General features: G+C 47.0%; 1 protein-coding gene across 2 annotated transcripts in view; it reads left to right on the top strand.

Annotated features, from left to right (window-relative positions):
• The window catches only part of TEKT3 (tektin 3), a 106103-nt gene extending 87753 nt beyond the window's left edge, over window positions 1-18350 (top strand). The window contains exons 2-8 of one of the 2 annotated variants that reach the window (XM_013960872.2): window positions 8770-9377; window positions 10259-10342; window positions 12773-12843; window positions 13164-13307; window positions 14653-14875; window positions 16077-16231; window positions 17997-18350. In XM_013960872.2, the coding sequence (XP_013816326.2) occupies window positions 8799-9377; window positions 10259-10342; window positions 12773-12843; window positions 13164-13307; window positions 14653-14875; window positions 16077-16231; window positions 17997-18213 (1473 nt within the window). In that variant the 5' untranslated portion in view covers window positions 8770-8798 and the 3' untranslated portion in view covers window positions 18214-18350. The remainder of the gene's footprint in view (window positions 1-8769; window positions 9378-10258; window positions 10343-12772; window positions 12844-13163; window positions 13308-14652; window positions 14876-16076; window positions 16232-17996) is intronic. The other variant, XM_013960873.2, reaches the window with a different exon arrangement.
• Window positions 18351-22796: the final 4446 nt, after the last annotated feature.

Genomic DNA, 22796 nt, shown 5'->3' with positions numbered 1-22796 from the left:
TTAATTTTCTATAGTCACTTGGGCACCACTGAAAATGTCCCCGTATTAAATTATTACATTTTCTGAGATTACGATTACTATGATTACGTAAGTTATCTTCATCTTAACTTTGTGAATATGCAACATAGCTTGCCCTGAGCAAGCAGAATGAGAATCTGTGGTTTGGTGGTTGTGACTCATCATGAGAGCTCAAGGAGGGATTTGTAATGATTTATTCATGCCACATTTATAGTTTGGAAAGTTCAATCATATGCTACTATGGTTAAACTAAATAATTCAACTACCAGTCTACTTACTGATCTCTTTATCGGTTTCTCTCTTCATTAAGAGCCTCATTTTCAGAGGTGAAGCTCACCTAAGTCTAGAGGCAGTTTTCCATGCTTGACATCTCCGGAAACCAAAACTTTACAAAGTTAGAATTTCAGTAGGTCTGGCCTTGCTAAAGGACTAATGGTAGAGATCACGTTTTCAAGAGAGTCTGTACTCAGTCTGGTGTTCATGTGTCCCAGGGCAGTTGGATGTCCAAGTCGGAGCAACCTGTGCATCTTTTGTGGGACATGGAGAGGAATGGGCCTTCCAGTGGACCATTTGTCTAATCCTAAAAAAAGAATCCAAGATAGGCTTCTGGAGAGGCCTATTTCTCCCCACTGAGTGTAAAGGAAGATGTTTTAGCTTTCAGTGACTACACTTAGGCGAGGTGAACTGCTCTTTCTGTTCCTGGTGGGCCAAACTGGGTGAAATGAGATTGTCTCTCCAGTGCTACTTTGTGTGGAGACAGGGGTAGGTCAGCACACAGTGGCATTTGTGTGTCCATATGACAAGTCTTGCTGGCTTAACTGAATCAATTTTTCAGGGCCTTTAACAAATTTGGAGAAATGTCTTCCTGTAGAGGAGGGTTGGTCCCTCAGTTCCGAGGCCCGGGCTGGAGATGGAAGGTGCTCGCTCCTTCAGGATCGATGCAGAGCATATGAAAGGGAGGGGAAGGATCTACTCTTGCCTTTCCAGCAGGACAACAAGAGAGTAAATGGCAGGATGGGGCAAAAATTTGGCTTTGCCTCCCCTCACTGCAGCCTGCCCTTGTCCACTTGCAATTTGCAGGGAGCATCTGAAAATCAGGGCCATGGACCCAAGATCTGGGTAGACCGAGTAGGGGCTTGTTCTTCCTCATTCTCCAGCTCTACCAAAGTGAAACAAGGACACAGTCCCAAGGTGAAGAGGAGACATGCATTGAATATGAGTACTGTGGGAGTCAGAAGTACTCCACCATAAAGATGTCCCTTGACTTTACTGATAGTAAAGTCAGGGTGGAAAAGTAGGTGTGAACTTTGACAGAAAACCAAGGCTCTGGAAGAGCAATCACTGACCTCAATAAAATGTAAAAAAAAAAAAAAGCACATATAAACACGTAGATATGTATAGATAAGGAATGATTCATTTGGATAATTGTCTCCAAGACGTGTGCAAAATATTTGGTCTGTTGCTCATGCCTCTTTCAAGGCAAGGGGATACATAAAACCCAGTTCCACCTCAGAGAAAGAAAAGGTTTCATAACACACATTTTTAACAGCTTTCTGTGTCAGAAATGAAGATAGACTGGGACTGCACATAGTGATGTGTTGACAACGTGTAATGGTTTCTCAAGCCTTAGCCAACACAACCACGTGCAGACAAGCCTGGCTGTATCGCAGCAGTTAACTTTGGTTGACTTCATCAACATAGCAGAGTTCATCCCAGCTTAAACCAGAGCAACGGAGAGGAGTCAGGTCCTGTTGGGGCAATCTGTCGATGTACTGTATTTTTGTAGCTATTTATGGAAACCGAGGAAGTGACTCAAATTAAGTGGAATTAACCACAAATTTGAATTTGGCATTACTGCTTATTATTACCGCAGATATTTTTCTGCCAGGGCTTACCTGCCCAACTACAGAGCACAGAGGTGTGACTGCCAGTAGATTGGGAGCTTTGCTTTTTAGAAAGTCCAGCCTTTCTTGTTTCTGCACCGAAAGCAGGCACCTAATGCCCATGGACCCAACAAGAAGAAATCTGAATTGCGTCTAAGGGAGCTCGTATTAGGTCAAGCACCAGGGTGGTGGCAGTTGCCATGACATGTAGCTGTGCATGGTCGACTGTGTTTTAGCAACAACAATAAAAAAAGCCCCAACGAACGCTGGCATGGCGGGCGACGGGCTGGCCCTGCTTCTGCCTTGGTACAGCCTTCCAGAAGAGCCTTGTTTTTTTTTGCTCCCCTTCCAGAGCTGCTCATGACATGTTGAAATGGGGTCTGGCCGGCTGGTGGCTCTGCCCTGAGTTGAGCATGGCCATGGACAATGATTGCCAGCTCCAGGGGCTGTGGCCAAAGCTGGCTCTTTCTCCTGGCCTACCTGCTCAGCGTGGCCCGTGTTTGGTGTCCAAGCTATGTGCCCTGCTCCTGCCATCCTGGCTCTGGCCCCAGGTGTGGGGGGGCTTGGTGATGGCCCTAACCATCTTTTTCCACTGCCATGTGCAGAGATTAAAGCAGCCCAGCCCCAGGTCACACTTTGAGAATTCTTGGCCCTCTGTGTTTTACGGTCAACTCATAATTTTTCTCTGAATGCAGGAATCCTTGTAAAACCCTGGAAAGTCTCATGAATTTCCCAGCCAGACAGTGCCTACTTCAGGGCAGCATCTCCGGGCTGCAGTTGTGCATACAGCTTGTTCCTAGAAGCCAGTCTTGGTTTTATAAATATATAAAGAAAATCTTTTTAACCCTAAAGGAGCCTAGCCAGCAGCATGCATCTGCTAGTGTTTCCTTGGGTGCACTGGCACAGGATGCAGCTCACTCGGAAACTGCTCACGCAAGAGAGGGGGCAAAACTGCCCAAAACACACATTCAGATGTTACTTACTTCCATTCCTAAGGATCTCTCCAAAGAAAAGCCAGAATGAGAACTTTTCTGACCATTTACTAAGGTATCTTGTAGTCTGTCCCATAGTTAGTCTGGTAATTGCAACAATCAGCAATGCTTTAAAGAAGGTTTGGGATTTTTTTTAATTTTCCATGAATTCACATATCTTTTAAAAATTATTCTGCTATTGAATGGGCAGTTGATCCCTCTCAGGCAGATGTAGTGTTTGTAGGAGAGAGAGCAATATTCAGCAGTGAAGTCAAACTCCGTGATTAGGCAATGTTATGGTAACACATAGACTCTGATGCTATAAAAGACCCAGATCTGTGTATTTTCAGAAGGGTGGCTTATGATCCCTGTGTAATGACATATTAATAGCCAGTGAGAACGCAGAGTTGTGACAGAAAGACTGACACTTTTTGGCAGTAGGTTTTATACTTAAGTATCTACATGCCTGCCTTATAATTGCAGTTTAGTCAATGAGGCGAGCCTGGCCTGATGTGCCAAAAATTGGCAATCCGTGTTTAACATCAGCCTCAAATTCTCACCCTATTTTTTTTCTCTTTTTTTTTAAAAGTCTGAGCTCAGCCAGGGTTTTGGAACAAGCTATATTCTCACATGTCGATCAAAACTGAATATGCACCACCAGCCCTGGGAGTCATAGTGTTTAGTTTTAGTGAATTTACCTTTGTGACTGTAGTTACGGGACCTGGTGTGGTTACTTGGACAACTGGAGATGATGTGAATAGTCCACTTAATTCAATGTGGTACCCGGAACATGAGGGATTTCAGGACCACTGTTTTCAGGTGAATACATCTTTAACAGTGCATTTAAAAGCCACCTGTTTTTAAATGCTGTTGCACAATTTCTCTGCTTTTGGGGGGAGGGGGGTCCCCCCTCCAGAGCATCTGTGGGTCTGTGGGTGGTTTACAAGATTGTCTAATTATTATTGCTTAATTTAAGCAAATGCTTCAAGGCCTTGTGAGCTGCCTGCAAGCCTTAGTGGTGTCCCTCGAAGTGTAGTGATTCATCTGAGCAAAATTAGCTCTGGGCACGGAGCAAGAGCAGGGTGTAAATGAAGGGCAGGAGACAGGCAAGGATCCCAGAGCAAGAGATCCTGGAGGGTGAGTGTGTAAGCATGGATCTGTGATCTCGCATAAATGCAGAGATTCAACAGGCTTGACTGAAATTGCTTTGCCTGGTTTAATTAAAGAAAAGCAGGCTGTGGGCTGGACCTTGGATTTCAATTTGATTAAGCTGATTCTTCACCCAGTTAAAGCAAAATATGTGTTTAAAGTGAAATCCGTGTGCGCTAAGCTTTGTATACACAAAACAGTTCGGCTAAATTATTTTTATGTCACATCTTTGGCAATGAAAGCATGGTTTTCTCATGCCAGCGAGGGGTGCGTGCGTGCGTGCGTGTGTGCGTGTGCCTGTGCCTAGAAAGGAGAAGTGGTGGGCAGGGTGTGACTACACTAATGACAAGATATAAAACAATTTGGCACACTGTCACAGCTGCAGTAGATGGGTGAAATGAGAAGAAACTGAAAAAGGATCTGAGAAGACAAATATATCAATCCACATATTTCATGAAACATCCACATTTCTGACAGTAAATCTTGAGCAATAAAACAAACTAAGCGAAGATGTTTCCTCCTGGAGAAAGTGGAACATAGAGGTCCTCACGGCAGATCCGGTGTGTGCTTCAAAAGTTAGAGAAAGACCTTTTCCTTTCCCAGGACTATTTGAGTGCATGTTACATATGCTAATAAATAATAGCCAGAGTCTCATGCAGTGGTGTACAGTTTCTCTTGGAATAGAAGTGTCCGAATGTTGCATCTGCCAGAAGCCAGAAAGCTTACACCAAAGTTGCATAAAATAGAGCAGGCAGACTGTCCCTCCTCAAAAGGTGAGGTGACCATCACCAGCATATCTGGTCCTGTATTTATAACACCAGTGCAGCTGGACTGCCCCGAGCAGTGGATTGGCCTGTGCTAACCATCACAGCACAAACAGGCCCCTCTGATATCTGTTTCAGTGCCTTTTCTCGACTCAAAGCCTCAAATAACTAGGAAACCTCACTCTCCTAGAAAACATTCCCAGCCCTGGAGCACGAGCAGGGACACTGGGCTGCCCAGTGGTGTCACAAGGTTGCGCAGTGACATTACTAGTTTGCGCGGTGAGGACACTGGGTTGTCCAAGGGTGGGACTGGGTTGCCCAGCGTGAGCACCAGGCTTCCCAGCGGGGGCACCTCCTTGCTCAGCGGCTGCACGGAGTTGCCTGGCGGCAGCGCTGAGTTGCCAAGCATCCCGCGCACCCGTAGCAACGCCGCCGCGGGCACACGTAGCCGCCGGGGCGGGCGTCGCAGAGCGGGGGACGCCTGGGCCCTGGGACACCGCAGCCACCGCGGAGGCCGGAGCCGCCAGCGCGGTGGTGAGTGGCAGCTCTGCCCAGCCCCGCCAGCAGCCCCTGGCGCAGCCTCGCTGGGGACCCTGCACAGCCTGGGAGTGCGCCCAGCACCCAGGCACAGACCCGCTGCAGCGAGGGGCTGCGCCCTGCCTGGGTACCGAGCAGGGCGAGCGGGAAACTTGACTCCAGATGTGGTTTTCCTAGTGCTAAGGATGTGCATGTGCTGTAACTGGGAGGGGGGAAGAGGGGAGGCTAAAAAAGCAGGTAGTTCCTAGCCCCCAAAATACCTAGCGTATCATCCAAATGCGCCCAGTGTCACAAAGTGTGTGCTCAAGGGGTCGGGGGGGTCCGGCCGCAGCAAGTGTCACCTGGGGATGGCTCGTCCCCTGCGGCATGTAGCAACCGCTCTTGCAGCTGCAAATGCAGGGAATCGTAATCCCCGTGCATTCCCAGGGTTTTTTTTTTCCTCTTTCTTTGACTAAGCCTGTGTGTCCCTATCTGAACGGGACTGATTTATGTGCAGGGGTGGCAGCCAGGGAAGTTGTCTCCCACTCTCTGAATGCTGTTTCTCAGGTGGAATTATGCGTCGCAGAAATAGGGAGAGTGCAGGAATTTCTCCCTAGCAGGGACAAAAGGGCTGCAGTAACTGGTGTGTGGGAACCGGCACACACAGTGGTTTTTGTTGGACCTCAGCGCAGACATTTCGTCCCGTGTTCTGCCAAACTGGCTCAGAGGGTCGTGGTTGCGAAAGTTTTTTTCTAAATTTGAGGGTGTGAGTTTCCTGTTGCTTACCCCAGAGCCTCTGAGGCCGGGCCTGATTCGGGGATGAGACTTGGTGCCCACAGCTATGTTGATCCGAAATCAGGTACAAGGGCAGCCCAGCTGCAGCATGGTCAAAATTGGTCAAGGCTTGAAAATAAAGTCCTTGAAGTTCAATGGTTTCCCAGATACAGGCTGGGCATTTTCCCTGCTGACTCACCCCTATGTTACTGTGATTCTACTTAGCTGAAGGACCTGATATTCATTGTTCGTTTATTTAATAGCTGGCACTTTGAGATGTTGGTCATCTGGATACATCAAACCATTGCAGGCACCAGCAACCTAAAAATCTCTTAGATCACCTGCTCCCATAGTTGGATGTTTGAACACATGTACAGCCGTCCGCAGGGCTGTGTGCAGATCCCGGGGTTTCTCCTCTTGCATTCAGCCATGAATTGTCCTCACGGACAGGCTTATGCCCCTGCCATCACCTCTCGAATCTCTAGTTTTCTCTGGTTTGACTGATCACTTGCATTATTTTATTCTGTCTCATTTATATTGCTCTTTAGGGTCAAAACAAAAAACAAAAAACCCAAATCTGCCTTGCCTAAACAGCTCTCATTGGAGGCCCCTGCACGGGGTTATTTGTGGTCCGCTCAGATCTGTACCAGCAGCCAGAAATTTTGTGGGTCTCCCTGCACCTGATGAGCTGTGTCATCTGCTCATCGCCTGGTGTGAGCTGGCACGGCTCCGCAAAAGGCACTGGGCTGCGAGGAGCCTGTCTCACCGAATTAAAGAGCATTGCCCTCGCTATACGGTAATATCAGCTAGATCACAGTCAGATGCGCCCTGTCTTTCTGCCTCATGGTTGTCCCCGAGAAAATACACTTTCTCATCTCTATTTTCATCCCATCTGAATGATCACTTGCTGAATATTTAATGACGTGTCATGTAGCTTGGGATGAGGTTGCTGAGTACTCTGCCGGTCTCCCGTCTATTGCCTTTTAAGCTTTTCAGTAAGAAATTACGAAATATTGTTGGTCCTGCCTTTCTGTTGAGAGGGGCATTCTTGGTTGCTGAGGTGACTAAAATGAAAGAAATTCTCTTTCCCAAAAGGTTCAAAATTTTAAAAATAAACCAGCCTCTCAGCTTGTCTACACATGTGAATAGATCAGGATAGTCCAAGAGGAGCAGTTAAATCTCTGTTCATGTAATTGCTTTTGTGAGTGCTTTATCCTACAATAAAAGTGAGTTTATGTCATATGGGACACATCCCCCCCCCCCCTTTTAAAGGCATAAAGTTTATTTTATGCTGTAACAAATGGGATTTAGTACATGCTTCATGTCAAACACCACTCCGGTCCAGGGTTTCTTGTCCTAGCATACTGGCGTCCTAATCTTTCACTGGGGCTCCTGAGCCAGGTTGGATGCAAAGGGGACAGCACGGTTATAGGGGAAGGACATGTCCCTGCCCAGCTGTGGAGCGCTGGAGGAGTATGCTCCCGGGCTCTCCCCTTCCTGGCATACTGAGTAAACTGTTGAGCTGGCTGGGAGCAAGCTGGGTCCCGAGGGCTGGAGCAGGTGAAGGATGCTGGACTCAGTGACATGGTAATTAATCAATATGGTTAAATATGGGACCATTTCCCTTAGTTAAAATAAGTGATTTTTGAAAAATATAGTCCTGATTGATTGATAATTCCTTTAACACAGGAGGTTTGGAGATTGTGTGTCTTTCTACAACAGGAGCTGGCCACAAGGCTTCTCCCCTTGCTGGTGTGGGCTCCAGGGCTGGTCCCTCAAGCAGCCACCAGGACCTAGTCCACCAGCTGCTGACACTTATGCCCATCCAGGAGCTTCATCAGTGCAATGTACCCTTCTGAGATGGATTGTCCATGGATTATGTGTTATGTACATTTACTGGCTGTCTGCCTTATATTTCTGATAACAAGTGGCTAATGACCCCAATCTGAAAAGGCCAATAGCACCCGCAGTACAGGATGCGGTTGCTAGTAGCAAAATCTTCCTGTGTGGTCATCCCTTCGAGGATTACTGTGAGGCTGGCGGTTACAAGCCATTCTGGAAAGACTTTGTGGGATATCTCCTTTCCAAGTGTGTTTATTTTGTCTTGGGTGAGCCATAGACATTTTTCTTCCTTTAGAAGTCACAGGAGATGGCTGTTCTCTAAGGGTGAAATGCAAGTGAAGATACAGATGATGAGGATGGAGTCCCTTGTCCGCAGATTGAGCTGGGCTGGTAGCAGCTGTATATCCAAAGGGACGCAGCTCTCAGACCTGGTAATGGGACATTTAAATACAATGTCACATCTGGAATACTCCAGGATCAGCACAAACACTAGCCAAAAGGCGAAAATTAACAGCAGAGAATCACCAAGGAAAATTTCACTGGAATGACAGATCTAAGGCTAAGGACAGCATAATATCTGTCATTCTCATTAGCAGCCATGATTTGTTTCTCTCTGCATTTCAAGACCTGACACTAGATACTAAAAACGAAGTTGAATCCTTAAATATACAAATACTTGGGATGCTGTCAGAAAGGATTTGCTTTTCAGAGTTTTAGGCCTGTATGAGTGATGTGTGGGTGTTTTGTGCACCACTATTGGTGTTATAAGTTGCATGTGTTCATATAAGAAGTAATGTAAGTACAGGAGCTTACTAAATGAGATTGTTGTCTTCTATGTCCTTTTCTATGCAGGACACATAACTGAATAGCAATTTTTGAGAATGGAGCTTGTTGGCTCTACCTTGATGGCAACTTGTGCCCATCCAAGATCAACATCTGCCAACTTTCTACCTGCCATCAGCGCCATGGCTTCAAGCTATAAGAACCGGTTTCCTCACTATGCCTTGCCTCAGGGTTTGAGCCTTCCCTGGAGATCTGATGCCTATTACAAAACAGCTAGCATGACTCCAACTTTGGCTCCCTATTCCAAAAGCTCCCAGGGGTTAACGCCCAGCAAGATGCTTCCTTTTGTTTCCAATCGAACGACGCTCTTCACTCGCTACGCCCCTGACGACTGGTACAGGTCCAACCTGACCAACTATAAAGAGTCGGAGACTTCCCGGCACAGCGCAGAGAGACTGAGAGTTGATACTTCCCGGATGATTCAGGATAAAGATCAGCAGATGAAGAAAACTCAAGCAGAAAGCACCAAAAATCTAGGTGAACGTGTCAATGATATTGAATTTTGGAAATCAGAGCTCCGCCATGAGCTGGATGTGATGATTGGAGAGACCAATGCACTTACAGACATGAAGAAGCGACTGGAAAGAGCCTTGACCGAGACAGAGGGCCCTCTCCAGGTAAGCATTCTTTCTAGTGAGGTACAAGCTGTAGCCAATCACTTTAACATCTGCAGCCATTCAAACAGCTAATTGAGTTTCACTGGAGCTCCATAATGTCTAGAAAGTTTTTATTAAGAGACCATTAGTTAAGTTAGTAATAAACAAAGCCCTTGCCATCTGCTACATTCCCTATCAGCACATGTTGAGTACATCAGAACAGTATTTGCTTAACCAAATATTTCTTTAAGTGTTATATCCACAATCCTGTTTTGAGATACAAAAGCCTTACTATGAGGCTCTGATCAGGTTGGATTCAAGTCTGGAGCAGATCCCTGAATACAGCTGCTATTACACCATGGACACATGGGCTCCTTCATGCTTATTTAGTGCTGATGTTGCAGCTTGGCTGCTCAGTGTCAGCTAAACCCTGCCCTGGCCATTTTGCTCTAGCAAAGTCCTAGCGCGCAGCTCCGGCCCCTGCCCTGTGTGCGACGCTTTCTTCCTAGTGCAAGGGGAGAGGTGTTTCCAAAAGGAGAACCTGAGATGTGGCACACTGCACAAAGCCCAGCTGTAGACTTTCCCCCGGAGAGGTCCTGCAGCCTCCAGGCAGTCCGTGGTGACAGCCTCCTCTCTTTGCTGCTATGTTCTGGAATAAACATCTTTGCCTTTTCTTCTGTACCATCCCTGAAGCTGTAGAAGTTCCCTGGATACACCCAGCCTCACTCCCCAGCCCCGTCAAAGTCCTCACTGGAGTGTGAGCAATCCCTGCTGTGACCAGCTCTGTCCCTCTTTTCCTGTGCCCACCTATTATTTCTTTTCTCTTACACTAATTCAGATAGGGACTGTCCCTATTGGGCATCCTGTTCCTGCAGGCAGCAGTGATGTTATTTACCCAACAGGTAGCCCAAGAGTGCTTGCTTCACCGGGAGAAGAGGATGGGCATCGATCTAGTCCATGATGACGTGGAGAAACAGCTCTTGACAGTAAGCTTTGCTACCAAGCCAGCTAGGAAACAGGGCTGCCAAACCTGCTCAGGGCAGGTGAGGTGAAAGTAGCTCTAACCCATGATCCGTGTTGCCATCATCAGTGTCTTGGATAGTGAGGGGGCTGGCAGTGCCACCAGGAGCTGTTGGCTGGGCGGTGGAGGGAGAGAGCAGGGACATTGGCCGCCCGGCGCGATGATTTCCTGGGGTGCACATGGTGCTGGGTTGGCGGTTACTAATGAACACTCATTTCCGAAGAGCTATTGGTTAAGCAAAGCGCAGACACTAAGGGCCTGATCTATGCTACCTCGTATGCTCAGACAAATAATGACCACAAAGCAGAAATGTTTGACAAGACAAACTGGTCTAACCCCCCCAAACCTGCTGGGCCTAGAGGATGGTGTCTCTCCACAGAGCCGTGTGCCCCTATCTCATGGGTAAGACTTTCTCTTGGAAAGGAAGGAAATGAAGTGTTCCTTCCAGAGCAGCTCCAGCTGAAAAACAGCTGGGTCTTTTTGTAGTGGGTAGGAATTAGTCTTTCCTTAAGCAGTTTGTGAAATACTCTTCTGACAGAAGGTCCCTGTACTTCAGAGCTCTGCCAGCACCAGATCTATATGAATCTGAACACACACACACATACACACACAGCTGTGAAGAAGGCAGCATGTGCCCGACAGCTTGTCTAGTTTTCCCAACTATATTAGTTGGTCTAATAAAAGATATTACATCTACCCCCCGCTTTGCTTTGCTTCTGCACTCAGCCCAGTGTGGCTGCAACAGAATGGCCACTACGTGCAGTTAGGCCATGTATTTTATAGAAATTATAAAAACATGTGCCTCCTGCCTGCCTTTATATAGTCTGCTGTAAATTACCAGCAAGAAGCAAGCAAGACAAGAGTTGGCACCAGAGTTGGGTTTCTAATGCAGGGTACAGCGAAATATAATCACTGCAAAGGCCTCGTGAAACTGAGGAGGAAATCACAGCCCTTGGGACTGTGAAGCCACTGCTCAGTGAAGATTTTTTCTTATGAGTCAAGCCCTAAAAAATTAGAAGATTAGCTTAAAGGTCATGAGATTTTTAGGAAAATGATCAGAGTTGGTATCTCCTTAATGGTGTTCTGATTTTAAGTGTCTAGGACACATTCAGGTCATGGTTTTCAGCTGGTTTCTGCAAACAAGAGAACTTAAAACTTTTTTTTTTTTTTTGAAGTGCTAATTACCTGCCTCCAGTAGCTGGGGCTTCAGAAATGCAGTAGATTTGTGCTAAAGTTGAGAGAGACCTGAGAGAGCAACACATGCCTTTTTTCAGTGGAGCTGAGTGTTCATTAGAAATGACCGAGCATTTATATCAAAGCAAAATCCATCTGCTCTCATTCCCCGTGATTTCTCCTGGAGAGGAAACATTTTGAGGGCAAAAGGGCAGATTCTGATGTGGGACGGGTGCGTTGAAGGACTGCTGATCCAGGTAACCACTCTGCCAGTTTATCCCAGGTCAGGAGCAGTCCCTGCCCACATGCAGTGGAACTAATCGGGACTTGGCATTGATGTCAAGATGAAAAAATGTTTGGCAACCCACCCTCGGGCCCTGAAAGCTAATGCAAAGGCCATCACCGCAGCCGGAGTCGCTGCCGTGTGACTGATCTGAGTCCATGATTAAATCCGCAGCATTGTGGCCCTGGCAGCTGGAAGCAGGGAGAGCGTGTTGACTGTCACAGCAGCGCTGGCTGTCCCCGTCACCCACACAGACGGCACATGGCCGGGGCTCCGCATCCCAGCACCGGGGTGCGGGGAAGCGGGAGCAACCACAAAGGGACGGGCAGCTGGAGACACGCAGTTCTCCACTGCGCTGACCCGAAATTTTAAACCACAGGATGTGGAAGGTGATGGGTGAACTGAGTCAAAAGAAAGCATGCCCTGAGGGGGCCATCGAGGCTGTGCCTTCCCAGGGCTAATTCTGGGCATAACTGGGCCTTCCTGGGACAGCCGGCAAAGCTGCCTCCCGCTGGGGGTGACCAGGAGGTGACAGGACCCTTTGGACACTGCCATGATGACCGAGCTGTCCCCACAGCAAACCAGGCATGGGATGCTCCCCCGGCTCCCAGTTTGCTCCCCAGGGGTAGATTTGACACCAGTCACTACCAGTGACTTGCCCAGTGAGCCAGTGGCAGGTTGAGGACCCCTCAACTCATTTCTTGGACCAGTGACAAATGACACCCGCCTGTCCCCGCTCGCAATCACCGCACATTGGCTCAGCCGCATGAGTGGAGTTGGGGGGGGGATGACGTTTTCCACTCCCGGCCTGTTTGCTTTGGGCAGAACCACAAATAGGCAAGTTCTTGCTGTGCAAGGCTGGGGGAGGCCTGAGGGGACAAGCGTAAGCAGGATGAACGAGCGCGGACACTGATGCCAACTTGGTTTGTCGTTGCCCAGGAGGTCGACGTCATCAGGTCGTGTCAGGAGAGGATGCAGCGGTACCTGGATAAAGCGATCGCCCAGCTCGCGTGAGGAGGCACTCCAAAACTCACCTCGCAGGGCTGACCTGCGTTGTCATGTGAACCCCCAACAGACCCCTGCCTTTACCCTAACAGACCGCTCGCTACCTTTACTCCAACATACCCCCACTTCTATCCCCAACAGACCTCTACCTTTACCCCCACCATGAAAGGTGCCAAACCAGTGTAGGCTCTACAGGAAAGACGCAGCAATGCTCTCAGGGAGCACGTAGCCACCGGGGTGGGAGCTGCTGGAAATGAGGCGGGAGGATGCTGTGACATGTTACACTCATACGTCCTCACTAACAGTGGTTGTTCTCATGCTGAAGGTCCAACAGGGCAGCCCAGCATGAGCTGGAGAAGGACCTGGCTGACAAACAGGCTGCCCACCGCATCGATGACAAGTGCCACCACCTAAGGAACACTTCTGACGGCATCAGTTACTACCGAGGGGTGGAGCGGGTCGATGCTACGTGAGTGTATGCTGAGCACTGCGCATGCTGGCCGGGCTGGGGCTGGGAGCACGGAGCTGTGGGGATCCCTGGGAGACGCTGCCCAGTGTCCTATTGCCAGGAAAGCGTGAACGCCCAAGGCACGGTGCCTCTCCCTGGTGGGGAGCTGGTCATCCAAGCTCTTCTGTAAAGACATGCAACTCTGCCTGGCAAACCCATTGCACCTCCCGAGCCACCCATGGAGGGGCCGAATTGCCTCGGAGGTGCCATTCCTCTCTGCTCACTTTGAAGGCAGCAGGTCCCTCTGCCTCTGGTTGGACGCCTAACATTTAGAGGGCAAAAGTGAGACAAACTGACTCCCACCTAATTAAACATTATCAGTGTTCGGAGATCAGCCTAAAAATGAAGGAATTCAATTCAGCACCTTTACACAGCTCATTAAGTTTATGTATATTTTCAAAGACGTGTCAGTGCTTGCTTGAGTGCTCCTCATTAACGTAAAGTCTGGGGGTTTCACCCCTCTGCAGAGAAGGCCTGGCAGGGAGCCTAAATGACGTAGGAGTTCAGGAAAGAAAGAGAAGCGGTGCTGGGATACAGTTCAGCTGCTTTTGGATGCCAGGAATTCAGCTTTGACTCTGCAATAAATGAATGGTGACCTAAACCAGCCCTCACATAAATATGCTGTAACTGGCAAAGGGCTAAAGGAATAAATCTGTTGCTCACACAGCCACATGCAGTTTATGGAGTGACATATATTGATTCAATTTTTCTAATGTTTGAATAATTATTCACAGTGGAGCTCAGACATATTTAGACAGGCAAATGAATTGCAAAGGATTGAAGCTAAAATTCAGAGGGGGTAAAATGTGCAGACGATCAGCATGTTTTAAATGGAGCTTATGTGGTATTTAAGTCTTTTGTTGACCTTGTTCTGGACTACTGCACAGGCGTTAACTTCGTTCTGAATGCACAGACAGGGAATCGAATATTATCTAGCGTTCGTAAGTTAGCAGAAAAACCAATTGCAATGCGTGCATTGTCATGAAGCTGTGAATCATTTGGCACTCAAATGCCATTAACATGTTTGTAGATATAAGGTCTGATTAAAATCTTTATGATCTAGGCATTTTTGATTTTTTTTATTGGAGATTTCATAAAAATCAGAGTTGTTTTCATGAATATATCATCATTTGATAAGCATTATTGAGCAGACCATATCCAGAAACTAACATGCAGCCAGATTAAGAGCCTAGATTCCCCTTAAAGCTGTGTTTAATACAAGCTCCTCCCTGGCGGGATCCATGACTGCCCATAGTCATCCTCAGCGGCGTGGTGTTATCGTGGGCTTCTCCTTTCCTTTCCCTAGGATCTCTGTGCCAGAATCCTGGGCCAAGTTTACGGATGATAATATTCTGCGCTCTCAGAGCGAACGGGCTGCCTCCTCTAAGCTGCGGGGAGACATCGAGAACCTGCTGGTGGTGACCGCCAACGAGATGTGGAACCAGTTTAACAGAGTGAATGTCGCCTTCACCAATCGCATTGTGGAGACAGCAGATGCCAAAAATAAGATTCAGACCCACCTGGCTAAGGTAACCTGAACCCTTCACTTTTGGCGCAAAATTGTCACTTATGAATGACACCTCCAAAGCAGGAGGTTGAACCTCCACAAGGATCTGGCCCAAGTAGAGGAATGGTCTCCACAGAAATCTGGATTATAGTATCATTTTCTGTTTGAAACTCAAAGTATTGGGGGTATTTTTTTTCAGCAGAATGACTTTACACTGTTATTTCATCTCAAACAATACTGTATTTTGTTTGCCAAAACATTTCACAGTATATCCTAGCTGACAACCCGGCAACACAAGGAGGATTTTTAGCAGAAGATGAAAATGCTCGTTGCATCTCCTAGTTGTCATTTCAGAAATTGTCACCGTGTATAAGTGTTTGTTGTCTCTCTGCCAGGATGCCGGTCTGGGATTTCATAGAATCACTTCTTCTTTTCAAAAGACTCACTTTGAATCTTGGCGCTTTGCATTTGCTGCACAGATATCTGTGTGTTTTGTGCATTTCTCTGCTGAGCAGGATGAATTGAAATCAGAGCTATGGGTATATGGCTCAGACAGGTGGATCTGGCAGAAAGTTTCCTAAAAAGTGCTTGGTGCTCAGTCCACTATTGATGAGCAGAAGCTGGGCTAGGCTGGGTTTTCAGAAATGCAGGTTGATGCCATGCCTTTAAAAGGAGCTCCATTAAAAACCTGCTCTCCATTAGTAGCTATTGGTGGATGAATAGTTCCTGAAAGCAGTAATTTTGGGAAGCAGTAATTCAATCGATTCATCACTCTGTTCCAAAACCTCTGGTGTGACAGCTCCAGCAATGAGAGGCTTTTCCCCTGAGGAGAAATCTCTGCCGGATCTCTGTGTCCATAAGTGGTGGAGTGGCAGCGGTTCGAGCCCAGCCTTGTACCTGCTCCAGATGGGAGCGCTGCATCCACCTCCTTCCACTGGGGCTGGAGAGGCTCTGACAGCAGGTAGCGAATGGAGGAGGAGGAGGCAAGCCATAGATCTTTATCCAGATCAAAAAGCAACCCACCACTCAGCTGCAGGCGTACTGCAGATGTGCTAGAAGAGACAGCAGGGTCTACTTAATGAACTTGGTTTTTTCTACAGATGGGCAGGAGAAAAGGGAAGATGATGTTGACATTTGAGAACATATCGTGACTATATTAAATATTGAGAATGTATTGAGAATATATTTTGTAATTCATGCATTTGTTCTTTTTTAAATGCTAGACTCTGCAGGAAATCTTCCAGACTGAGATGAGCATAGAAACCATTCGAAAAGCCATTCGGGACAAAGCACCGCCATTAAAAGTGGCCCACACCCGGCTGGACGAGCGCACACGGAGACCAAATGTGGAGTTGTGCCGAGATAGTGCCCAGATACGGTAAGGCTGGAGCGCAGGGCTGCCCCTGTCCTCAAGGAGACACCAGCCAGGAGCACACAGGAGCATCACTGGATAACAAAGTTAATAACAGGTCTTTTTCTAAACAGTCCTTCCTTAAATGCACTAACGTAATCAAATGCAAGGAGTGAGTACCCGAGGCTTTGGGTGCTGTGACAGCTTTGTATCCACAAAGGAGGCTGTTGTGTCATTATGGTCACACTGTGGGCAGGTACAGTCTGATGCTACCCCACAAGGGGCTGAATTTCTTCTGCTTGGGTGAACATCTTCTTCCCTCCTGCCTGCTTCCCGGCGGCTGGATGTGCCCAGTCTTGAAGGACAGGGCCTTTACTCTCCTACAAACTCACCCTGAGAGTGCTTAGTTGGCTCCTTAGGGATAACTACAAGAAAGGGTGTAAGGCATGGAAGAAGCAGGCAGCGGTACCAGCTGTCTAAACCTCTGCCGGGGACGCGGGAAAACACAACCAAGCTTTTGGGCACACAAGCCCATAGACGCAGGGCTGGGGCAGCTGGCTCGAGCGCTTCTCCTTTGCATTCCTGCAACACCTTATCTGCCTTCTCTACAAGGGAGGCTTGGCCAGGACTTCCTTCCTCATCTCCTCCTCCTCCTCCTTCTCCTTTTACTCCTCTTCCTCCTCTCCCACCCCCTCCCCCTGCCGGCTCCTCTGGTCCAGCTGGCAACCAGCTGGGTGTGATAGTTGCAGAGCAAGAGCTTGCTGGCACAGCAACGCAGCATCTGATAGAAACTTAGAGGCTTTCCAGGAGGAACGTCTTGTGCTGGGCACTGTGCAGGGCCTGCAGGCCACCTGCACCCACTCTTTGTCCTTTCCAGGGCTTTGTGTGCTTTGAAAGGAAGGCAAACCAAAGAAAGCGCCTTCCCTGAAAAGGCAGAAGTGACAACTTTTCAGAAATAGAGGAGCTGTCTCTCTGGCCTTTAGAGATGACCTTGCTGCTACTTTTTGCCCAGGCACAAAAAGAAAAGTAAATCTGAGTTGGCCAGTGTTATGGGGTGGGGAAGTTGGAAGCTGTAAAGTTTGTAACTCTGGTGGGGGGGTTTTTTGCCCCCCTTTTTTTAACAACAGGAAGAAAAATTGGGGAAAACTCACCTGGTTCCTTCTCTGTGTCTTCCCTGCCCTGGTGCAGGGCATCCTCCTGAGAAGACTTCTAGTCATGATTCAATGTTCTGTCTTTTAAAAGCAGTTTTTGAGCTCTATTCATGAGTTGCAAGCACAGTTATTTCTCCCAAGTCTCTTTTCTCAGCATCTCACGCACTTTTGTTTTTCCATCATCCCCTTGTTTCTGAATTCACTTTCAATCTCACCCAGTCCTCCTTGTTTTGCAGCGTGTGTCTGTGGGTGTGAGGAGGACCCCTGCACAGAGGAATTCCGGAGGGCAAGGCAACAAAGCAGAAAAACTAAAATGGGAACCGGAAACCACAGCTGCCCGTCCCTCCTCTTGGGGGCACAGGCTGTTCTGGGAGACGCTCCTGAGCTTCACCAAAGTGTTAGAGCAGTTTCCTGGTCGCAGACTTAATCATGCTGACCAGCTGAAATTGGGAGGAGCCCTGCTGTCCATTTTTACACCCATCTGCCAGAAATGTTTCCTTTTAGTTATATTCAGGACATGCTGAAAAGGGAAATCCTGTGCCAAGGGGCCTGTCAGTAATGCTGTGCTAGACACACGCCAGTGAAAGGCTACCTCCATCCCCAGCACCCGTTAACAGTGGGGGTTTCTTGGTGTTTTCTAGCCTCGTCAACGAGGTCCATGAAATCGATGACACGATCCAGAGCCTTCAGCAGAGGTTGAGGGACGCCGAGGACACGCTGCAAATGTTGGTTCACACCAAGTCGACCTTGGAGCATGACCTGGCTGTCAAGGCGAACTCCCTCTTCATCGACCAGGAGAAGTGTATGGGGATGCGCAAGACCTTCCCCAACGCTCTCCGCCTGGTGGGTTATGTTTAGCCTCATCTTAACCTAACTCATAGTATCTTTTGGGGGATGTATTCTCAATTGTGCTAAGATGCTTTGAAAATATGTGATCATACTTTCACTTACTAATGAAAGCCAGAGTAGAAATTAAATGATCACTTTGTGTGTTATATGGTCTACTGGGATTTATTTTTTCCACTGCTTTTTCCTTTTTTAACTGCTCTTTCACAGTGTGTCAGAGAGTAGCTGAAAATATCCTGTATGACACTGAGAGCAAATCCACCCTCGGGGATTCATTCCTACCATTTCAGTCTGTGATTTTAGGAGAAACAAAGTATCGGGTCTTCCTCCTTTTGAGTCTGTTTGATATGGAAAAAGCACAAGGGGAACTAAAACTAGTCATCAGAGTAATTAGGTGATGACATCCACTATGTATTTTTAGTGGTGCTGCAGGAGAAGCACAAAATATTCTACAGAGCATTGCAGTTTGTTCTATTCGTAAATAGAAAAACCTGCCTTTAAAGCTGATTTCTATATATGATAATTTTCTTGCTTTTGAAAGATCTAAACGTCATCTAAAATGTCAGTGCTAGAGTCTTAAAACGAGGAAGTACTTTCAACCAGCTAACTGAAGAAAATGCTGCGTTCCTAAGTATGAAATGGTTCCTAATTTAAACTCTTGCATTTTGTTTGTTGGTGGAAACATTGAAGTGCTCTGAACAGAAGGATATGAATGAATCCTTCAGCCACCCTGACTGCAAAGATAACTGCTTTGATGCTGTCAGTCAGAACTATCTCACTGAGTATTTGAATTTTCAGATGGATAAATCTTTAATCAATCTGAGATTCATTGTCAAAGTCACTTTGGAAATTGGTCCTTAGACTCACACATCACTTAGACACTCCTGAAACTTTTAAACTAAGTTCCTATCAGGAATAATTATTGCAATAATTAGCATAAGAGGATAGCCAGCTGCAGCAAGGTAGCGCCAAAGAGGATCAGAAGGCAGGACTGAGCTGGGTAACATGTATTGTATCTGCGTTCAATTTTTATTTTTTTCTTAAATGTTCAGAGAAATTTGGATGTAATTCTCTTTACTCCAGCTTCAGTGTTTTAACTCATTCCAGTCTCATTTATATTGATGTATTAAGAAAACCCTCTTACATAACTAGACACAATGTTGTTTTGTTTAACTCCATTGCAGCATTTCTGCTGTTGTCAGTAGCGGAGAGCTTTGCGGGTTGTTGTGCTGTAATTGTCTGTCTCACCCTTATTTGCTAGAGGAATGCAGAAGGTTATGGCTAGGAAGCAGCTGAAATAAGGCATAAAAGAGGCAATAAGCATTTTAAATTGCAGGAAACTCTTCAACCTCTTTCCTAAGACTGTTTTCAACTCCTCATCCCCTTCCAAAAAAACCTGTGTCCCCTAACTTGGTGAAAATGAAGATTCATCTTTTATCTGCAGTCCTGAGGCTGTGCCCCAAGGGCCAAGTGTTGAAGGCAGACAGCGAGCAAGGTGCCGTGGAGCTCTTGCTGGGTTTGTGCACAGCTAGCATCAGCCAAATGGAAAATAAAGCAGATCTCTCACAAATGCTGAATGATCATTAAAAGGCCACGAGCAATGAGATCTCCAGCCAAGAGTTTCTTCATCAGCACTTCAGCAGCTTGGACAGGGAAGAGTTTTCTTGCAACTTTTTCAGAGAGCAGAGCACCCTGGGGAAGTCCCCTGGCACCGTGCTCCTGCAGAGCAGTAGTCTTTGGAGCTTTATCATACACAGTGGAAATTAAGCAGTGGTCACAAGAACAGGGACCAGAGGCAGATGGTCGTGCTCACCCTGGGTTTGCATGTAACCGTGATCACACCCCAATATTTGCTGAGTTTCAAAGCACATCGCTGGAGTTAGAAGGAACTGCGAGGCTTCTACTCATCCAGCACAGATTATCTGTAGCCCTTTGGCAGGCAGCTTGTGTATTTTTGCTCAGTGGTGGCACTGAGCCTGAGATTTGAGCTCAGTCTAAAGCATTTAGGCACCAAAAATCCCAAAGGAAAAGTTCAAGTCCATTCTCCTCTCATGAGACTCCTAGCCATGAACCTTCTGATTCAGCATGTGGGCTCTCAGGAGCTGAAAGCAGCTTTTCTTGTCTTGCATCCTCAGATGACTCTCTCTTGCAGCACAGGGCCAGACAGACCTGCTAACTTGTCCTGGGTTCTCCAGCTCTGGTTGCTCCACTCTCCCACGGGCCACGTTTGAGAGCTCTAATCTACAGCAAGGTCCTGCCCCCAACCCCTGCATCTTGGCAGCATCTCTCTTCATGGCAGCAGCCCTAAACAGGAAGCAGTTGCCTTTTTAACCTTTTTTGCTAGCTCTTGTAGACTAAAAATAGGTTCCCTCCACTATACGCGCATTTTGGAGCTACAGGCAAAGCACATTGGAGGCAGTAGCTTCCCTTTAAAAAGAGAAGATAGGCCAGTAACTGGAAAAGACTGTCTAGCTCCGTGTACCTTCCCTTTCTCCATTTATCTCACTCCCACCTCTTGGTGCTTCACCAGACAACTGACTCCCTCCTGAAATAAGTCTTCGGTCTGTTGAACTCATAGTGCCTTCCAGTTCTGAGCAGCTTCCTCACTGACTTTTGTGCCACATGCTTATTTGTACTGCTATTCACCCTGTGTTTCTTTGTTCAAGACTTTCACAAACCCTAGTGATTTTGGCTACTGTGCTATTTCAAAGCCCAGCTCCAGATGGCAGATGTTCGGAAAGAACTGTGTGTTTTCTTTTTTTGAGAAATGGGCCTTGTGAACTTGTCCCAAGTTGAGTGCTAAGAAGTGGAGGCATCCACAGTCACTTTTGAAAGGCTCATACTTTTAAGTCCCTGGAGTAAAATCCTGGCGTCAGCAATAAGTTCACATTCATTGCACTTCCACCTTCATCTCTGGGTAGGATTAAACAAAATCAGAACCCTGCTCTACTGTGAGTGCACGCGTGGAGCAGTCAGCACCCAAAGTCTCCTATTTTCTCCCATCTGCTTTCAGAGCACCCCAAACACTCATCCTTCCCACTAGCCCAGCTCCTTTAAGGCTTTCTCATAACTGACAGCATTTACATGGTGCCACAACTATCTGGCTGTAAATTTTCTCTGTCTGTCCTACCCTGTTGATGCTTCTTTACACGCGTTGGCAATGCAGTGCTTTTCTCCACTGGAGCCTTAACCAGAGGAATTTCAGTTGCAGCCTCCCTAATTTCTTTCACAAATACTTTCCACTTTCCTGCAGCAGATTTCCCAGACATTAAAGGATCCCCAGCTCCCTCAGGGTTTTCATTCCCTCCACGCCAGCCTTCCATAAATCAATGACATTTATGGGTTTTTTTGATAGCTGAAACTCTAAAATCCCCCAGGCACTTTGATCACCTAATCCTATGTGCACTTCAGTTCGAGTCCTTTTTTCCCCCCCCCCCCCTCACAGTATGTCCTGTGCACATCCCATGACAAGAGGGATGAGTCCCTAGAGACAGTTTTTGGGGGTGAATCCCAATAGACACCAGGATTGTAGCAGGGTCTCATGCAGTCCCTATGCACAGGGATGGATTTCGCTTCCCCACGACTGAACCGCTGGTGAGTAAAACTTCTCTGTCAGATTGTTGCAGGGTTATTTTTAGGGTTACACCCCAGTAGCTTATATATTTGATGTCTACTAGGTACATAAAACAGACATCCTGCCTTCCTGCTTCTGATGGGAGAGATGCCTTTGATTTGTACCATCATTCGTTTTCTTAATTCACTTTTAGATAGTACTATCCTTCCCATCTTGCTGCGTTTCTGTATCAATTTGATCTGTTTCCTTTCTCTAAATGCCTTCAGTCTTCAGGAAGACTTGTCTGCTTTTATTGCTGTTTATTGCTGTTTTATTGCTCGCTTTATCAGCCAAGTTGCTGAGAAAGTTAGTCTGTGGAAATTCCTTCGCATCCCACAGCCGTATTCTCACCCTCCTTACCACCAGATTTCCTGCATCGTTCCAATAAACCCTGCATAGCTGGGTTTGTAGATCAATTGTTTACTGGCTGCAGCAAAGGAAATAAGTTAATAAAACCAGGGCAGCCTTGCTTTGTACAAGTTAAGCTTTGTGTCAGTCTAGGACCCAGTGGAACAGTCAAGGCCAATCTATCCAGAAGCTCTTCAGAAAGGAGGGTTGACATTTTCCTTGCCTAAGAAAGAAAATTAGTGAATGTCCTGAAGGAGTCTGATACAAATTTGGATGAAATGAAAGCTTGCCAAAACCACTTTAACAGTATATTGCATAACAAACGCAGATTATCATGCTTTAGAGAGAGACTTCCTAAAACAGCATCAGCAGTCTGGAAAACAAAAAACCACCATTCTCACTATAGTGGAAAAAAAGGAGACAAATTTTCAGTTATGGCTAAAGAAAATTTGGGAAGTATAAGAAAATCAGAATGGCTGCACTGGCTCAGCCTGAAAGTCCAGTGAGCCTCAAATTCAAGCTCAGACAGCCCGAATAGCAGATGCTTAGATAAGAGTGCAAGAACAAGGCGAGCATGCTGTGAGACTTTCCCAGTATACTTTCCCAGCTCCCAGCAATTAGCATCTCAAGGACT

This window comes from Apteryx mantelli, chromosome 19 (genome assembly GCF_036417845.1).
Source record: "Apteryx mantelli isolate bAptMan1 chromosome 19, bAptMan1.hap1, whole genome shotgun sequence".
NCBI lineage: Eukaryota > Metazoa > Chordata > Aves > Apterygiformes > Apterygidae > Apteryx > Apteryx mantelli.
This window is presented reverse-complemented; position numbering and strand designations above follow the sequence as displayed.